The sequence below is a fragment of the Dendroctonus ponderosae genome, unplaced genomic scaffold (genome assembly GCF_020466585.1).
Source record: "Dendroctonus ponderosae isolate FM_Combo_2020 unplaced genomic scaffold, Dpon_F_20191213v2 Dpon_F_20191213_1, whole genome shotgun sequence".
Taxonomy (NCBI): Eukaryota; Metazoa; Arthropoda; class Insecta; order Coleoptera; family Curculionidae; genus Dendroctonus; species Dendroctonus ponderosae.
Window position 1 is genome coordinate 44,605,645 of NW_026017110.1, and position 14,110 is coordinate 44,619,754.

At 36.5% G+C, this 14,110-nt stretch overlaps 2 protein-coding genes across 4 annotated transcripts; one reads left to right on the top strand and one right to left on the bottom strand.

Moving 5' to 3' along the window:
- The first annotated feature begins 8,895 nt into the window (after positions 1-8,895).
- LOC109534670 (39S ribosomal protein L41, mitochondrial) lies at positions 8,896-9,843 on the top strand. Its single transcript, XM_019900417.2, has 3 exons — positions 8,896-9,148; positions 9,208-9,311; positions 9,374-9,843. Exons 1-3 carry the CDS (start codon positions 8,989-8,991, stop codon positions 9,590-9,592), a joined length of 483 nt encoding a protein of 160 aa, XP_019755976.1. The 5' UTR covers positions 8,896-8,988; the 3' UTR covers positions 9,593-9,843.
- LOC109534669 (probable protein phosphatase 2C T23F11.1) lies at positions 9,632-13,887 on the bottom strand. Of its 3 annotated transcripts, none has more exons than XM_019900415.2 (6): positions 13,730-13,887; positions 13,290-13,556; positions 13,074-13,232; positions 11,740-11,945; positions 11,461-11,684; positions 9,632-10,940 (listed from the first exon to the last, which is right to left on the bottom strand). In XM_019900415.2, the coding sequence occupies exons 2-6, from the start codon at positions 13,541-13,543 to the stop codon at positions 10,716-10,718; spliced, it is 1,068 nt and encodes a 355-aa protein (XP_019755974.2). In that variant the 5' UTR covers positions 13,544-13,556; positions 13,730-13,887; the 3' UTR covers positions 9,632-10,715. The 3 variants fall into 3 exon arrangements, with proteins under 3 accessions (XP_019755974.2, XP_019755975.2, XP_019755973.2); XM_019900416.2 differs by having other exon boundaries at positions 13,706-13,885; XM_019900414.2 differs by lacking the exon at positions 13,730-13,887 and adding an exon at positions 13,645-13,709.
- Between the last annotated feature and the right edge of the window lie 223 nt (positions 13,888-14,110).

Below are 14,110 nucleotides of genomic sequence, written 5' to 3' on the forward strand. Positions count from 1 at the left end.
TGGGGTTGCAAGAAAGTTTCCTGGAGGAGCGCGATGTCCACATCGTTTTCCCGGAGGTAGCTTTCAAATTCAAACATTTTGGGAAAAAAAGAGTTGGCGTTCACGATGTGAACTCCCGCGGGCTTTAAGGGCATGCGAGTGCTTGTAGAGCGGGACAGCCGTTAATCATTGCCGCTATGCGGTTAATTTTTTCCTTAATTTCGCATTCAGGCATAAGCAGCAGCTGGATGAACGCCGGGTTGAGGTTAGCGCTTTGGGGGCCCGGAGAAGAAGCGGGGCTTGTTGCACACCGGGGGCGTTTTGGGGATGGGGGTTTGCGCTGGGGGCGGGGGGTTTGAGCGAAGGTTTTTGCGCCACTGCCGGCGAAAGAAATGGTTGAGTCGACCTTGTTTTGGAAACTGGCTTGTTTCTGTTTGATCTGGGTTTGGGCTATGAAGTTGGGGTTTTTAGGACAAGCGAAATAGCTTGCCGGGTGTGGGCCGTTGCAATTGATGCATTTAGCCGAGATGTCACGAGGCTTTTTGCATTCCAGATAGAAGTGGCCCTCAGTGCACTTGTGGCAGGCGGGTTTTGCCGCACAATTGGACATGGTGTGGCCGAATTTTTGGCACTTTTTGCACTGTGGAAAGTGCCTGGTGTTGTTTGGTTGGGAGTTTCTTTGTGGTTCGATGACCACGGCGAGATTTAGCAGGTATTGAACCTGGAAAATTGGGGTTTTCTCTCTTGGGAGGAGCATTTTGACCATGTTGGTCTGGATTTTTGTATTTCCGATTTTAAAGAATTGCATTTGGGAGGGGTGGAAGCCCAGTTCCTCCAATTCAGTTTGAATCTCAGGAAGCGACATCTTATTGTGAAGACCTTTGATGATGGCAATGAGTTTCTTGTCCTCAAGCAAGGTGTGCGTGTGGAATTCCACCTTTTCACGCGAGAAGAGTTTTGTGATTGCCCGGTTGTCGTCGGTGGTTAGGGGGTGGATTTGGATGCCGAGAGCGACTTTTTTTGGGTTTGAGAACCCGCAGTTGTGTTGTGCAAGAAGATTCCGCACTTTTGTCCATTCAGCCACATTACGAATGACGATGAGAATGGCTGTTTTCCGGGCTGGTGTTTCTGCACTTGGCGACTGGGAGCTGGGGGCCGAAGAGTCTTTCAGAGTTGTGGTGGCGGAAGTTTGGGGGGTTTGTTTCGGGGTTTTTTCGGGGGCGTCCGCGTGCTGCACCATGTATTGGTGGAGAGCCGCGTTGGAAGTTTTCGGAAAGTTGAGCGCGGTCTTGGACGGCAGGGCCGGGAATTCCTCAACTTCCATTTTTTCAGACACTGTCTGAACGGGGGTAGTCTGGGGGGGCTTGAAAGTTTGTGAAGAAGTGTTTTTTTGGTACTCCAAAGTGAGTAGCCGGGTTAGTTCTTGTATTTCGGCGGCTTGGGTTTTGATGCGGTCGTCTTGTTTGGAGTTGCGAAACCGCATGGCTTTAATTTCAGCTTTGAGCGTCTTTAGGTCAAGGTCTCTGGTGGGGAATTTTGCAGATTGGGATTTTGTCTTACCCATTTTCCTCAAGGTACCACTAGCACTAGCACTATTCGAAATGACTGAAGAGCGAACGCGGCTTTCGTCGCTAGATGTATCGCCCATTTTAGGTGAAGATGATACGTAGGAGGAAGTGCCGGAATTTCAAGCAGGCAACGCCAACGATGAACTCCCGCAACAAATGTAGAAAATAATTCAAACAAATTTAAGGTTTCAAGACAGCAAAAACCTGAAAGAATGTAATGTTTACCAATTATGAAGTAAATTTTTCAAATGTTTTGCGCTCCGAAAAGAAAGCATTTTTTTCCTCAAGAACTTTTAACGCTTTATGAATTATAGTTTTTGTACAACATATTTTAATTGTAAATTGGTATTTGTAGTTTGTATGAATTATAAATCTGATGACGGCGCTGTTGTCTCGCCGAAACGTTATGAAATAAACGATATACATATTTTTATTTCACACTTTGACTGAATCAGAATGTTTTAACGCTTTATAAATTATAGTTTTTGTACAACATATTTTAATTGTAAATTGGTGGTTGTAGTTTGCATGAATTTTAAATCTGATGATGGCGATGTTATCCTGTTGTCTCGCCAAAACGTTATAAAATAATCGATATACAAATATTTATTTCACACTTTGACTGAAACCCAGAAAGGAAAAGAATATAATTACGCTGCTAATGCAATTCAAAATTGTATAAAAAATCTTCTATAAATGTCTTCCCATGACTAGAAAATGTGCTTGGACGCGGGAAAAATTAAGTTATGATTTAACTTTCAATTTTTTCCCTTGCTGCGGTTTAAGACTGGTTTCTAGAATCGAAAATCCCGATTTACTGGCGTTTCTACATCTAGCAGAAATGGAATTGAGTTTCTCTGAGAATCAAGATATGATAAATTGGTAAAAAAATACCTGAATACATGGTTGCTTGCGGATAGTAAATACTGTTTTAAAAACTGAAAAATGTATTACGAAAAACCACCAAGATTAAACATGTTCGTTCAGAGAAGAAATGTCTCAAGCATTCTGCAATTGAGCACATTTCAAACACTTTCTAAGTAATACAGCTTGATATACATATTTTATAAGCAAGTTATTAACGTTTCTTTGAAAAATTAAAAGTCAATTTTCTTTCGAAAATAGCCACGTTCTAAGCTCTAATCAAATTCTGTCATAATGAAATATTTCTCCCTGAAAGATTAAAGCTGACTGATGAAATTTGCACAGATGCCCTATTAGCCCGGGGATTATTGAATTAGCATTTAATTAGCACCTTGCCGTCACATTTCGCTTGAAGATCGTCAACACGGATTTAATTTTTTTTTTATTTCGAAGAATAGTGTTTAGGGAGGGAGTGCAAAAAGTAATTTAGTGGAAAATCCCGGTTAACCCAAAAGCCAGAGTTTTCAATAAAATATATCTCCAATGCCGGATGGACATATTGACTTTGGCAACCTATAATCAAAAAAAGTTCTGTATAGAATAATTTCGCACTCTTCAATACGTTTTTCCATCAGGAACTTAACGAGTTCGTTCGGTTTTATCAAAATACTTTCATCCCTTGAGTTTGACCTGACAGTACCGTCGATTCTGTTTACTCGATTGATTCTTTAACCGACTGGAAAACTAATACGATCCTACGGACAATAAGGCAATTGACTTGGATTTATTTAATTAAATAGCTCATAATGGACATGAGACTGGCGATGATTGATGACAATGGCGAACTAGACCAACGTATTCTAAGTAATTGGAGCTCAATGCTCAATAGGATTTGAATCAGGACTACACGCGGGCCATAGTAACGTTGCAATTTCAACTTAGTTCAGAAACTGGTCCAGTGTATTAGCCAAATCGTGCAGAAACACAAATTCAGTTAAAATGAAATGAGCACAGAGAATTACAGCGACTTGGACAATATCGTGCATGTAAAAATGAGCTGAGTTTGTGCCCAATTTTCCCTAAAAATCACACCATAACTGATCCGCCTTGGAATTTAAAAAAATTTTAAATACTTCAAACACATTTTAAAACTGAACACCCTTAAAGATTCGCATTTGGTGTAAACCCGAAAACTTATTTTTCGTGACATAAGATTCGATTATAATTATAATATATGTGTATAAAACCACGTTTGCCTAAAATGAGCGTTTACTTTATAGAATTAACTCAAGGACATTTGGAGAATAAATTATTTGGATCATTACAGGTATAAACTTCTAAATGAAATACAAAAGTAACATTAAGCTCTTGAGAGAAATTATAATTTGTCGCATCATAGTCCAGTGCTCAAAGGACTCAAAACTGAAAGACTTTCCTTTGACGCCCTGTTTGTTTTGAATTCCATCGCATTTATTTATAAATAATTTTCAAAGACATGGAAACCGTTGCATGCAACTTTTCAAAATGCAACATGCAAAACTCCACATAGTCTAGAAACTGTTGCAACTTTATGGTTTTTATATCCTTTATTCTCTTTAATCTCGTACCTGCATTAAGAGTATTTCTAGCGAAGCCCAGTTTCCGGTTTTGCACGTAACACAAAAAAGGGTGAAAGGTAAAAGAAGCGAGCGAAAAAGTTGGGAAATTTAACACTTTCATGGACGACCACTCTGATTATAGAGTAAACTGCTCAGTGCCTTTGGGTCTTAATTGACCTGGTCGGAGAGTTTCGAGCTAACTTTTTAAGTGTGTACCTACGAGGTGAATTTACTAAACAGTTTCTAGTTAATTCAGAAAGAGCCCTTTAGCAACTTTCGCGGTGTGGACACTTTGCAGCAAGTGCCTAATTTAGATTGCCATGATATTGCTCGGTTAAGCCAGGTATAAAAATTTCGCTAATCTGAATTGAATTCGTTAACCAACAAGTTGATTGAATAAACCTGGCTACAGTTAGCGAAAATTATCAGAATCGAGCAGTCTTTTTCCGTTTTGCTAGTATACTTTTACAATCACCTAACTAAGCACACATTTCAGAATTTATTTCAGATATCGTACTGAAAACCTTGTTTGGTATTAAATTTGGTCTGTTTAAAATCGGTTTATCGTTTTTTTCTGACTTGATTATAAATAAAAAATGGAAACTAACTAAAATGGATCTTTAAAACAGCCATAACTTAATTGATTTTCTGGTTCGGGTCAACATTGGCTTGAGAGTGGCCTGGAACACTAGAATCTTGTTTCTAAGGTAATTTGGACTGTTTCATATTCCAGTACATTCTACTTAATACGAATCCCAACGGTTTTCGTCTAGTGAGAATTTGCTGTTTCTATGTATGTACCTAAGTCTCCTATCCAGATTGATTTCCAAATATTTTTCGTTTCTTACTAGTGATTGTTGAGTTTTACTAGAGAACATGTTTCTATTCTATGAATGAAAATTTGGTGTGGATTGTGTGTGGTTCTTTCGCCCCTATTCGTCATTTTTCGATCTAAATTTGGATTCTGTTTAAGTTCCTTTGTCGATTTCTAGATGCCATTCATTGCGAAAGTGGCCGTATCATCTGCATTTGTGGCAGATGAGGAAAGATTGCGAAGTAAAGTGAATATAGCAATCCGGGCCAAATCAGTAATCAAAATTATGTAAGAAAAAATATGAAAGAATAAATTTGAGGAAAGATTTCTCAGTTCATAAAATAGAAATGTTTTTCCTAGTCACGCTGTATAATGTATTGGTCAATTGCAAGCAGCTCGAAACCGAAAAATTTCCTGTAATCATTTAGTAAAGTTCTATAATTTTTCTTTATGAAAAAATTATGACAAAATAATTAAATGAAATCTCGAATTAGGAAAAGATAGGTGTAGGAAATTGCTATGAAACTTGAAAAACTTGTGCTGCAGAATACAAAATAGGACATCGTGTCCCCCTTAAACTTCCAGAGTTGGCGTTAAATTTACAATTTTTTACACTGCTTAGATATAGAAAATGATTTGAAGATTCGCAGGATTAAAAGTAGCTTTGAGTTGGAACCATTTTTTGACGAAAATTTCAACATTCGAGCTGCCGAAGAAAAGTACAATGTAAAATATTCAGTAAGCGTTCGGTTTTAACAATTTTTTTTTATTGTCGTGTGAGAGCTTCTGTAATGTAAAGACAAAGTGTGATATTTTTGTCCCAGAAACCAAAACCTGTTTAGTAGCTTCTAAAGGCAAAAATTAAACAAAAAATGACTAATTTTTTTATAAGTATATCAATAAACGTTCGCTTCTAAGCAAACGATTTGTTCAAAAAATCCCCTGTTCAAGCTCCACATTTTCTCACAAGAGGACAAAGCTGCTTGTGTTTTTTCCTGTTATTAACTGCAGCCGCGATTACTAAAGGACCCTGTGCAAAAATCAGTTGGTGAAGAATCGCTTGCAAAAATAGGACAACAACCTAAATGTTCAAATTAATCGATTTTACCGTACCCACTCTTTCTAGCCGACATATTACGTCTAAGAACGGTGCTCCTTTGATCCTCATTAGCGTCAGAACGAGAGGAGAAACCCACAAAAGTCCGCGAAACATAATTTCCAATTATATTAAAGTTCCGAGATCTTTTATTAAATCCGCTTTGTTTTTATCGCTAAGGTTAAGTAGCAGACAGTCGTACGTTTAATTAAATTTCTCTTCTGCAGAGAATACCTCCAATTTGATAGAAAATTGAGGCCGTTTTGTCACTTTTTGTAGAAACGGGTCGCAGCTTTGAAGGATGTTAGAAACGTATTTAGAGAACCGTTAAAGCAAACCGCTGATCAATATTAAGGCTGCATTAGAAAAAAATAAGTTAAGTTTGAACTTTCCTCATTTTTTTAATGCCACAGAGACGAAAAGCTCAAAACATTAAACATTGAAAATAACGAATCCCTTTTCACCGCTATAAAAACGCGCTTTTGGCGATTTAGTCAGAAAAAGACCCGAATAATTGCCAAAATTCACAAACCCTTAATAAACCTCCAATATATAACTATGTTCATTATTTACGTTGCGAAAAAGTATGATAAATGGATTACTTAAACAGAAAGGAAAAACGTCGAGTTGGGAATTCAGACTGTCGGAGGACAAATAAGCCGAACGAAAGCTGAAAAATAAACAGCGAAAACTTGGGAATCAACACAAATTGTTCAAGTCAGAGAACCGTGTTAGAGCTCAGACGTTTTTCATAATAGATGTTTGTTCTCTCGATTTTGTGCGTGTCTTATGTACTTTTCGCTTACCTGAACGACAGCGATTTCGCTCAAATAAATCTCTGGATGTTACACATGAGCGTAAGGTGCTATACAGCAAACGGGAAGAAATATCTTTTACTTCATAGAACCTGAAAGGCCATTGCATAGTTCTATTCTAACGCTTTTGTACACGTTAGTTCAGTTCATCAGCTAGATATTCAATAAATTCTTTGAAGTCCTTCATAATCATGTGCACAAAACCCGTGCAAATAATAAACAAATGGTCAGAGACAGACAGATGCCTATGCAATGGTTACGTGGGAAAACAACCCTCAAGGGACCTATAATCCACACTCAAGTCCAACACCATAGAACAAGGCTTATACCATAGCCAACGCAGAACTGACTGTGAATCAAGAGTTTGGTAATCTGTGAAAGAACAGAAATAGATTATTATCACTTGTTAATATCGAATTTCCTCCTAATTTTTTTAGGATTTTTTGTTTAGATTTTATGCAATTGACAATACACAAATTGTATTGGGAGTAGAGTTGTGATAAACGGTTATTTTTCTGTAACACAGGTTTTCAACATTCCAGATTTACCTTGGTTTCAAAATGCGGTTCCAAAAGGAACATGTCACTTTTTAAATTTTTCATTAAAAATGCACAATGACAATGATATATAACGATTTCCATTATTAAAAAGATAATTCTTAACATTCGTACACTTAAAATAAAATATTCTAAAATCAAAAACAAAACACGGGTCAGAAGTAACTAGGTACTTAAAGAAAAAAAAACTGATAATAAACTAGTGATTAAATAAAATATACGGTTTATATGCGAAAATGCTTAAACTCTCATTTCCATTTAATAATCAATTAACACTTAAGAAAATAATAAATAATTCACAATAATAACAAACAGAAATGCGAAATCTGGACGAAGCATTACTCGAGTAAATTTTGGTACCACCAAAAAATACTTAAAAAAAAAGATGTCGACCTGACAATGTGTATTACTATTGAAATAACTTTCGTTTGATCTCTGACTGAATTTATATTTAAAAATGGCCAGCTTGCTTAAATGCAGGTGCAGACCCTGCTTAAAACGTTTGTTATTTTACATTTCAACTGTGATGGAATTTATGTCTTGACCCTTAGTTTGCTCACAGCACATATGCAAGTGTAAATTCTGCTCTGTTTGGTGGTAATGCGCGTATAACTCCCGAGCTAAGTTTCTTGAGAGAAATCCGTTTTTTTGAGATTTATTACAGAATTTCTATTAAATAAAATACTTATAGACTAAAAATGCCGAAAATTGCTGCTGCTCTGAATAGCTGAAAATGCTGTGTTATACCTTGCGATATCGGTATGTCATTTGCTGTCTTATGATCAAGTTTAATTTGGGTTGAATTGTCGGTGTTTAGGCAGTCCACTGTTTTTATAATTCTTGCCGGCGTTCGTTTTTTCTTCAAGATGTTGATAATATCTTCCAGTCAGACACGGTCAAATGCTTTTGTTAAATCGATAAAACATGCAAAAACGGGGATGTCGAATTCTATTGCCTTTTCTTTTATCTGCCGTATGATAGGGCGTCAGTTCTAGACCTATTTCTCCGGAAGCCCTGCTGTTCGTCTTTAACTTCGATATGTTGTTCCAGGTTATCTTTAATAAGGCCGGTGAATAATTTCATGGAGGAGCATAGGACAGTTATACCCCTGTAGTTTTCTAGGCTGGTTTTTTATCCTTTTTTGAAGATGGGTATGATGAACCTCTTGTGCCAATCGTCGGGGATTGTTTGTGAGCTTAATATTCCATTGAAGAGTTGCGTTAGTTTTTTTTGAGTTCATTACCGCCGTACTTTAGAAGTTCGTTGGGTATATTGTATATATACCCGGTGCTTTCCTATTTTTAAGCTTTATTGTTTTGTTTTTTACTTCTTCTTCCGTGAATGATATTGGGACCTTAGTTTAACCTCAGGTTAAAAGCTTCAATAATTTAAACTTGCAAACTTGTGACTTGTGACGTATTCCCGAGCGCTCTCTTATTGGCCCAAAGTTACCAGGCAACCTGTATAATTTAGGAACCTTATTACAAACCTTATTATAAACAGAGTTCCTCTGTGATTTGTGGATAATCACTGCCGCCTTCTTTCAACGAAAAGCGACGCTGCCACTTCTCAATTGCATACGCAGATAACAGAGTGATAACCTCTGTGATTACATAACCAAGTAGAAAATTGAGGTTGACATTAAATCGCTATAACTCAAAATAACATAGATTTTAATTTTCAAACTAAACTTTAAAATGTCTTTTAATTTAATAGTAAAACGCTGCATCTCTACCACCTCCGTAAATTACGGCAAAAGAAATTTCAAGAAATTTCCTCTGTTTAATAAGCGAGGGTCCAGACAATTCAAGGAGGCTCAATCGAATATCAAAACCAGAGACCCAAATTTGTTTCACAGTGAGTTTATATTGAATGAATTTAGGAGTTCCGCTTATTAATGCAAATATTCTCAATAGCCCGTGGTGTTCGAGAGGTTGGTTATTACGAACTTGATGGAAAGTTTGTTCTTATCCCAGAAAAAATTCCTGAACTTATAGTTCCAGACCTTACAGATTGCCAGGTAATCAATCATTGAAGCCTTGCCTGTTAGACCATGTTTGAATATGCATTAAATATTTTCAGTTAAAACCCTATGTTTCCTACAGAGCAGCCGATGTGGTACAATCAGAGTTTACAGCTCAAGATCTGTTTAATGTGGTGTATGCCCCAAAGATTATAAAAGATCTCAAAGAAGGGAAATTGGCTAACGACGGGAGCCCTCTCAAACCTTCACCTGAGGAAACATTAACCCCAGAAGAAGCTAAAATTAAAGCTAAACAAACGGGATCTGATATCTTTTAATTTGGCTTTCATGTAAAGCGTCTAATAAAGAAAGCAGGCTTGTATTAAAAATGATCTATATTACAATACATAACTCTTATAAACATTTGTATACACAAATTAATAATATACTGGTGGTATTAGCTAGTTAAGCCGACTAATACAACCAGTCAAGACAGTCTCACAGTTATGCAACAAGAAGATAATGGCGAACTGTAATAATAGGATAAAATATACAATAAAATATTGCTAGACCTAAATCCAAAGAATAACCCTGACTGTGATTTTATTGGAGTTTTTAATAGAGGCAGGTGTTTCATAGTGCGATAATGTGGGAGAATAATAATGTCCTATTGATTGAAAATACCTGATTGCCACCATTCAAAATTTTTAATCATAAATCTGGAAATGTAAGTGGAAATTTTGATAATACTTGACAGGTGATTTTTCTAGAGATGACTTAGGGGTATACTAAAAGCCTAGCCTAATAATCTAGGTACAACATATTCTAGATAATTCGGATGCCTGCTAACTGGAATTTTAAGTTGCTTTGTGGCTTTGATTTTAAAAAATCAGTTAGCAACCGACCTATTATTGACTCATTTATTCACTATTCTATAATATGGCGATTGCGTTGTGAAGTAAGATCAGATAAGTTGTTTTTTTAGTCGCAAGCAGTTGTCTTTATTTCACGAAACTTTGTGCTAAGGGGTGACGTAATGAGATTAGAATCTGATAATGTGCAGAAAAATGTGTATTGGAAGTAAATGCAAACAAATTACCTACTTTAGAACCAGTATGATAAAAAACAGACTGGGTAAATTACCATGAAATTATTGCTTTTTTCTCTACTTCTCACCATTGTCACTATGGCATTATCAGACTAGATAGGAAAAATAGAAGATTTGTAATAAGTAGATCACATTTTATAACTAAGAGACTTCACCCAACTTGTATTTGTTGTTGAAAATTTCGTGGCAAGTTGCCTTTAACCGCAATTTCTCTTCCGAAAATTCCGTCAAATGTCTTGTTTCTTGATCGGTTATGTACCAGGCATCCATCTATTGACTTTTTAAAATTTATAAATAAACACAAAAATCGAATAAAACCATATCACAACTTAAAATAATGCTCTATTCCAGTCTCATTCCTGAACGGCGGCGTTGGCGGCACATTTACCCTCGCAGGTTTTCTTTGGTTCTTCGTCTACTGATAATAATTTGATTTTGTTCAACTTATCAAACGCTTCAATGTACTCTTGGTCGGTCACATCCGATTGGGTCACTTGCGGTTTTGTAGTTGACAAGTATTTTTTGCACTTTTCTACCACCTGCTCATATGGTTCTCCATGCAGGAAAACCACTATAACCTACGAAACCCCTACATACACCAACTAGTCTATTTGCAGAGATAAATTAAATTCGCTATAGTCAGAAGACATCAACATTATTTTTTAGTCACGAAAGCAAATTTATACACTTCTTCTAACTCTTGATACTTTAGCCCATCATACATAAATACTTTTCGGTTGCTTTTGAACATTGTTTTAATTCAAATTGACTAAATATTCCACCATTTGTTCCCTAAATTAGAACAATGCTTCAAGTAGCCCAACCGTATATTTTTATTTAGGGGGTCACATGAGTAAAGGTCCCGGTTTTATCATGAAAATGATCAAAGTAATAGAGTGGCAAAAAAACATATAGGCAGCCAATCGGATAGAACAAGAAAAATACTATGAGATTTCTTCTTTGGCTTCGGCCTACAGATGAACCGTCTCAGGAAGATCGCCCAAGATATGCAATTTTCGAATCCAACTGTACTCTTCGCATAATACTTGTGCAAGTTTCCCTTGCTTAAAAAAATTGTTTTCACGTTTATCAACTTACCACTGTCATGTTGTCGCAACCCAAGCCAGCCATTTGGCAGTCAGGTGCCAGACAACGGGTCATCAGATTTTCACAAATGTCCTCCGGATCTAGACCTTTTGCTATATTTTCCATAACAAAGTTTAGGACTTCATTATCAGTCATGACGTCCCATATGCCGTCACATGCCAACACCACAAAGTCCCACTCGGGAGTGATTGTTTTCTCAATTACATCTGGTAGAGCTGCAAGTCATTAAGCGATTAGCAATGGGAAAGAATTGTATTCAAGTTCACTCACCTATAACGATTTGCTTCTCCGGATCTCTGTTCGGATCTCTTTTGAAAATATAATCTCCGAAAGCCCGGGACAAGGCCAAGTTTCCGTTGACCCTATTGCAATCCACCCATCCACCTGCATCGGTTATCCTTAAATATTCCTCGGAATTGACTGGCTTGTGGTCAAATGAGAGCTTTTCGAGGACTCCCCCAGCACAACCAATGGCCCTGTAAAAATATAGGGTTGATTTATTTAATTAAACTGACAGTTGGCTTTTTAAATTAAAAAAATTAAATGAATTAATTGTAACTAATTTCGCGACTTATTAGCGTGTTGGAAAATCAAATTTTAAAATGGCGATATTATATACACATATAATGAAAACGAATTCGTTTTGCGATAACATGTGGCAAAGTTAACTTTTTATTTTAATATTTTTAATTCACGCAAATCTTACATACTTTTACCATAAAATTCCATAATCTAAGTCTTACAGCAATACCACATTCCAGTTTTCGCCAAACTTACAATGGGCGCCACATGGCACTATTTCTTAATTTTTAAATAATAATAACCTTTTTGTGGCTTCCCGTATCAATCTGATTTTAAATTAAAATTATTTACCGTTCATATTTTCGTAAGAAAAGTACTCTTGTCGCTAACAGTCACCGTTTTCGAGGTTTATTCAAAAAAACTTTGAAAATTATTATGTAAAATATATTATATGTATATTGCAAAATGTGTATGATATTTTCAGAAAGAATTCACTTAAAAGTGAATTTTCGATCGACCGTGAAAGTACTGCTACTAAAACCTGACTCACCGTGTATGTTACATAAACCTTATATATTTTTCCCTATAACGAAGCCTTCTAATCGTTTTCATTCCACACTTAATAATACATTGATTTCAAGAGCCTCTTATTTTATTTGGGCTAAGCTTCTGTCATCATTCTACTTCCGAAACTGCACAGCATGCTTTTACAAATAATACGAAAACGGTAGCAAATACGAAAAAAAATGCAAGAGATAGAAAAGTTTCTAAATTAAACGAGGCATTAGCATGAAGAAAATGTTGGACTTCAGTGCGCAACATAAAAAATATATCATATTTTAAAAAATAGTACACTGTTTGAGCCATTGAACGGAAATGTAAATTGCATGAGTTCCAATAAAAAGCTAAATAACATTTATAATTTCGACACGCTGTTCTTGAAAACTGTCTTTTTGGGCGTATGTCTGTGAAGTAAAAAATTGTTATTGATGTGGGGCATAAACCCCTAAAACCTTGTACGGTTAAGTGAAAAGTATACTACTCTTATTAATCAGATTTCGACTCAAATGCATTAAACTTACCGCGAATCGCCAATATTGGCACAGTACAACTGGTTTTGTTTGATAAGTACAACGATGGCAGTGGAGCCTGATTGCTCAGTTTTCAGTGACTCTTCCTCATACATCACTTGATCGAGTTCTAAAAAGGATTTTTTTAAGGCTGTTGTTATATCACCATTTCTGAAATCAAACAATTTCATTATTGAAAGGTTTGCGTTAATTACTGCGGTCGCTCACTTGTACTCTTCTCTATTGACCACATATTTGTGCAAATGTTTCCCAGCGTACAATGAAACTTTAGCTCCGCCATGTCCATCGTAGACACCGAAAAATGCAGTGCCTGGATCATCCGGTAGCGAGAGGATGTGCGTGTGGGAGTCTTCCATGTTCACTCTCCATCCTTGCATGCAACTGGACCCAACTTGATAAGTCGAGTTTCTCACCACTGTGGTATCCTTTGTGGTTACTGGCTCTGACAGTGTTTGACCCATGGCTGTTAAAGTTCTAGACCAAAAAATGCTATCAAAAGTAGCTCTGTTGACTACCTACATTAAAGCTTCTTTTGTAAAAGAATAGTGAGTACAATGGTTACCTGCCACTTATTACAGTAAGCTTGCTAAACATTACCATCTTTTCACGCTCTTTTGACATACCTGATTAACGTGAAGAAGACTTACCTGCTTCTTTTTTGACAATTACTAAATGAAAACGCCAATAATTGATGAAAAAAATGGTATTTTTACTTGCATTATTTACCCATGACAAAACCTGGTAATTTGACAGGTAATGTTCAAATGTGAGGTTGGGTCTTGCACCACACATACTGGCGGCTAAACGTAGGAATACAATCCCACTAATGCGCATGCGTTAACTGCAGATTTTAACTGCTGATCAGCTGGGTGATTAACAGTGGAGTGGGTGCTATCTATCTCACTCTTAATCTATGGCGTTCATGTTGATGTTTCGTATTTAAAATTTTCGGTATTTGAAATCTATTATTATGTATAGATATTAGACCATCGACCTTCCAAAATTGGTGCCTGTTTCTTCTGAAATTC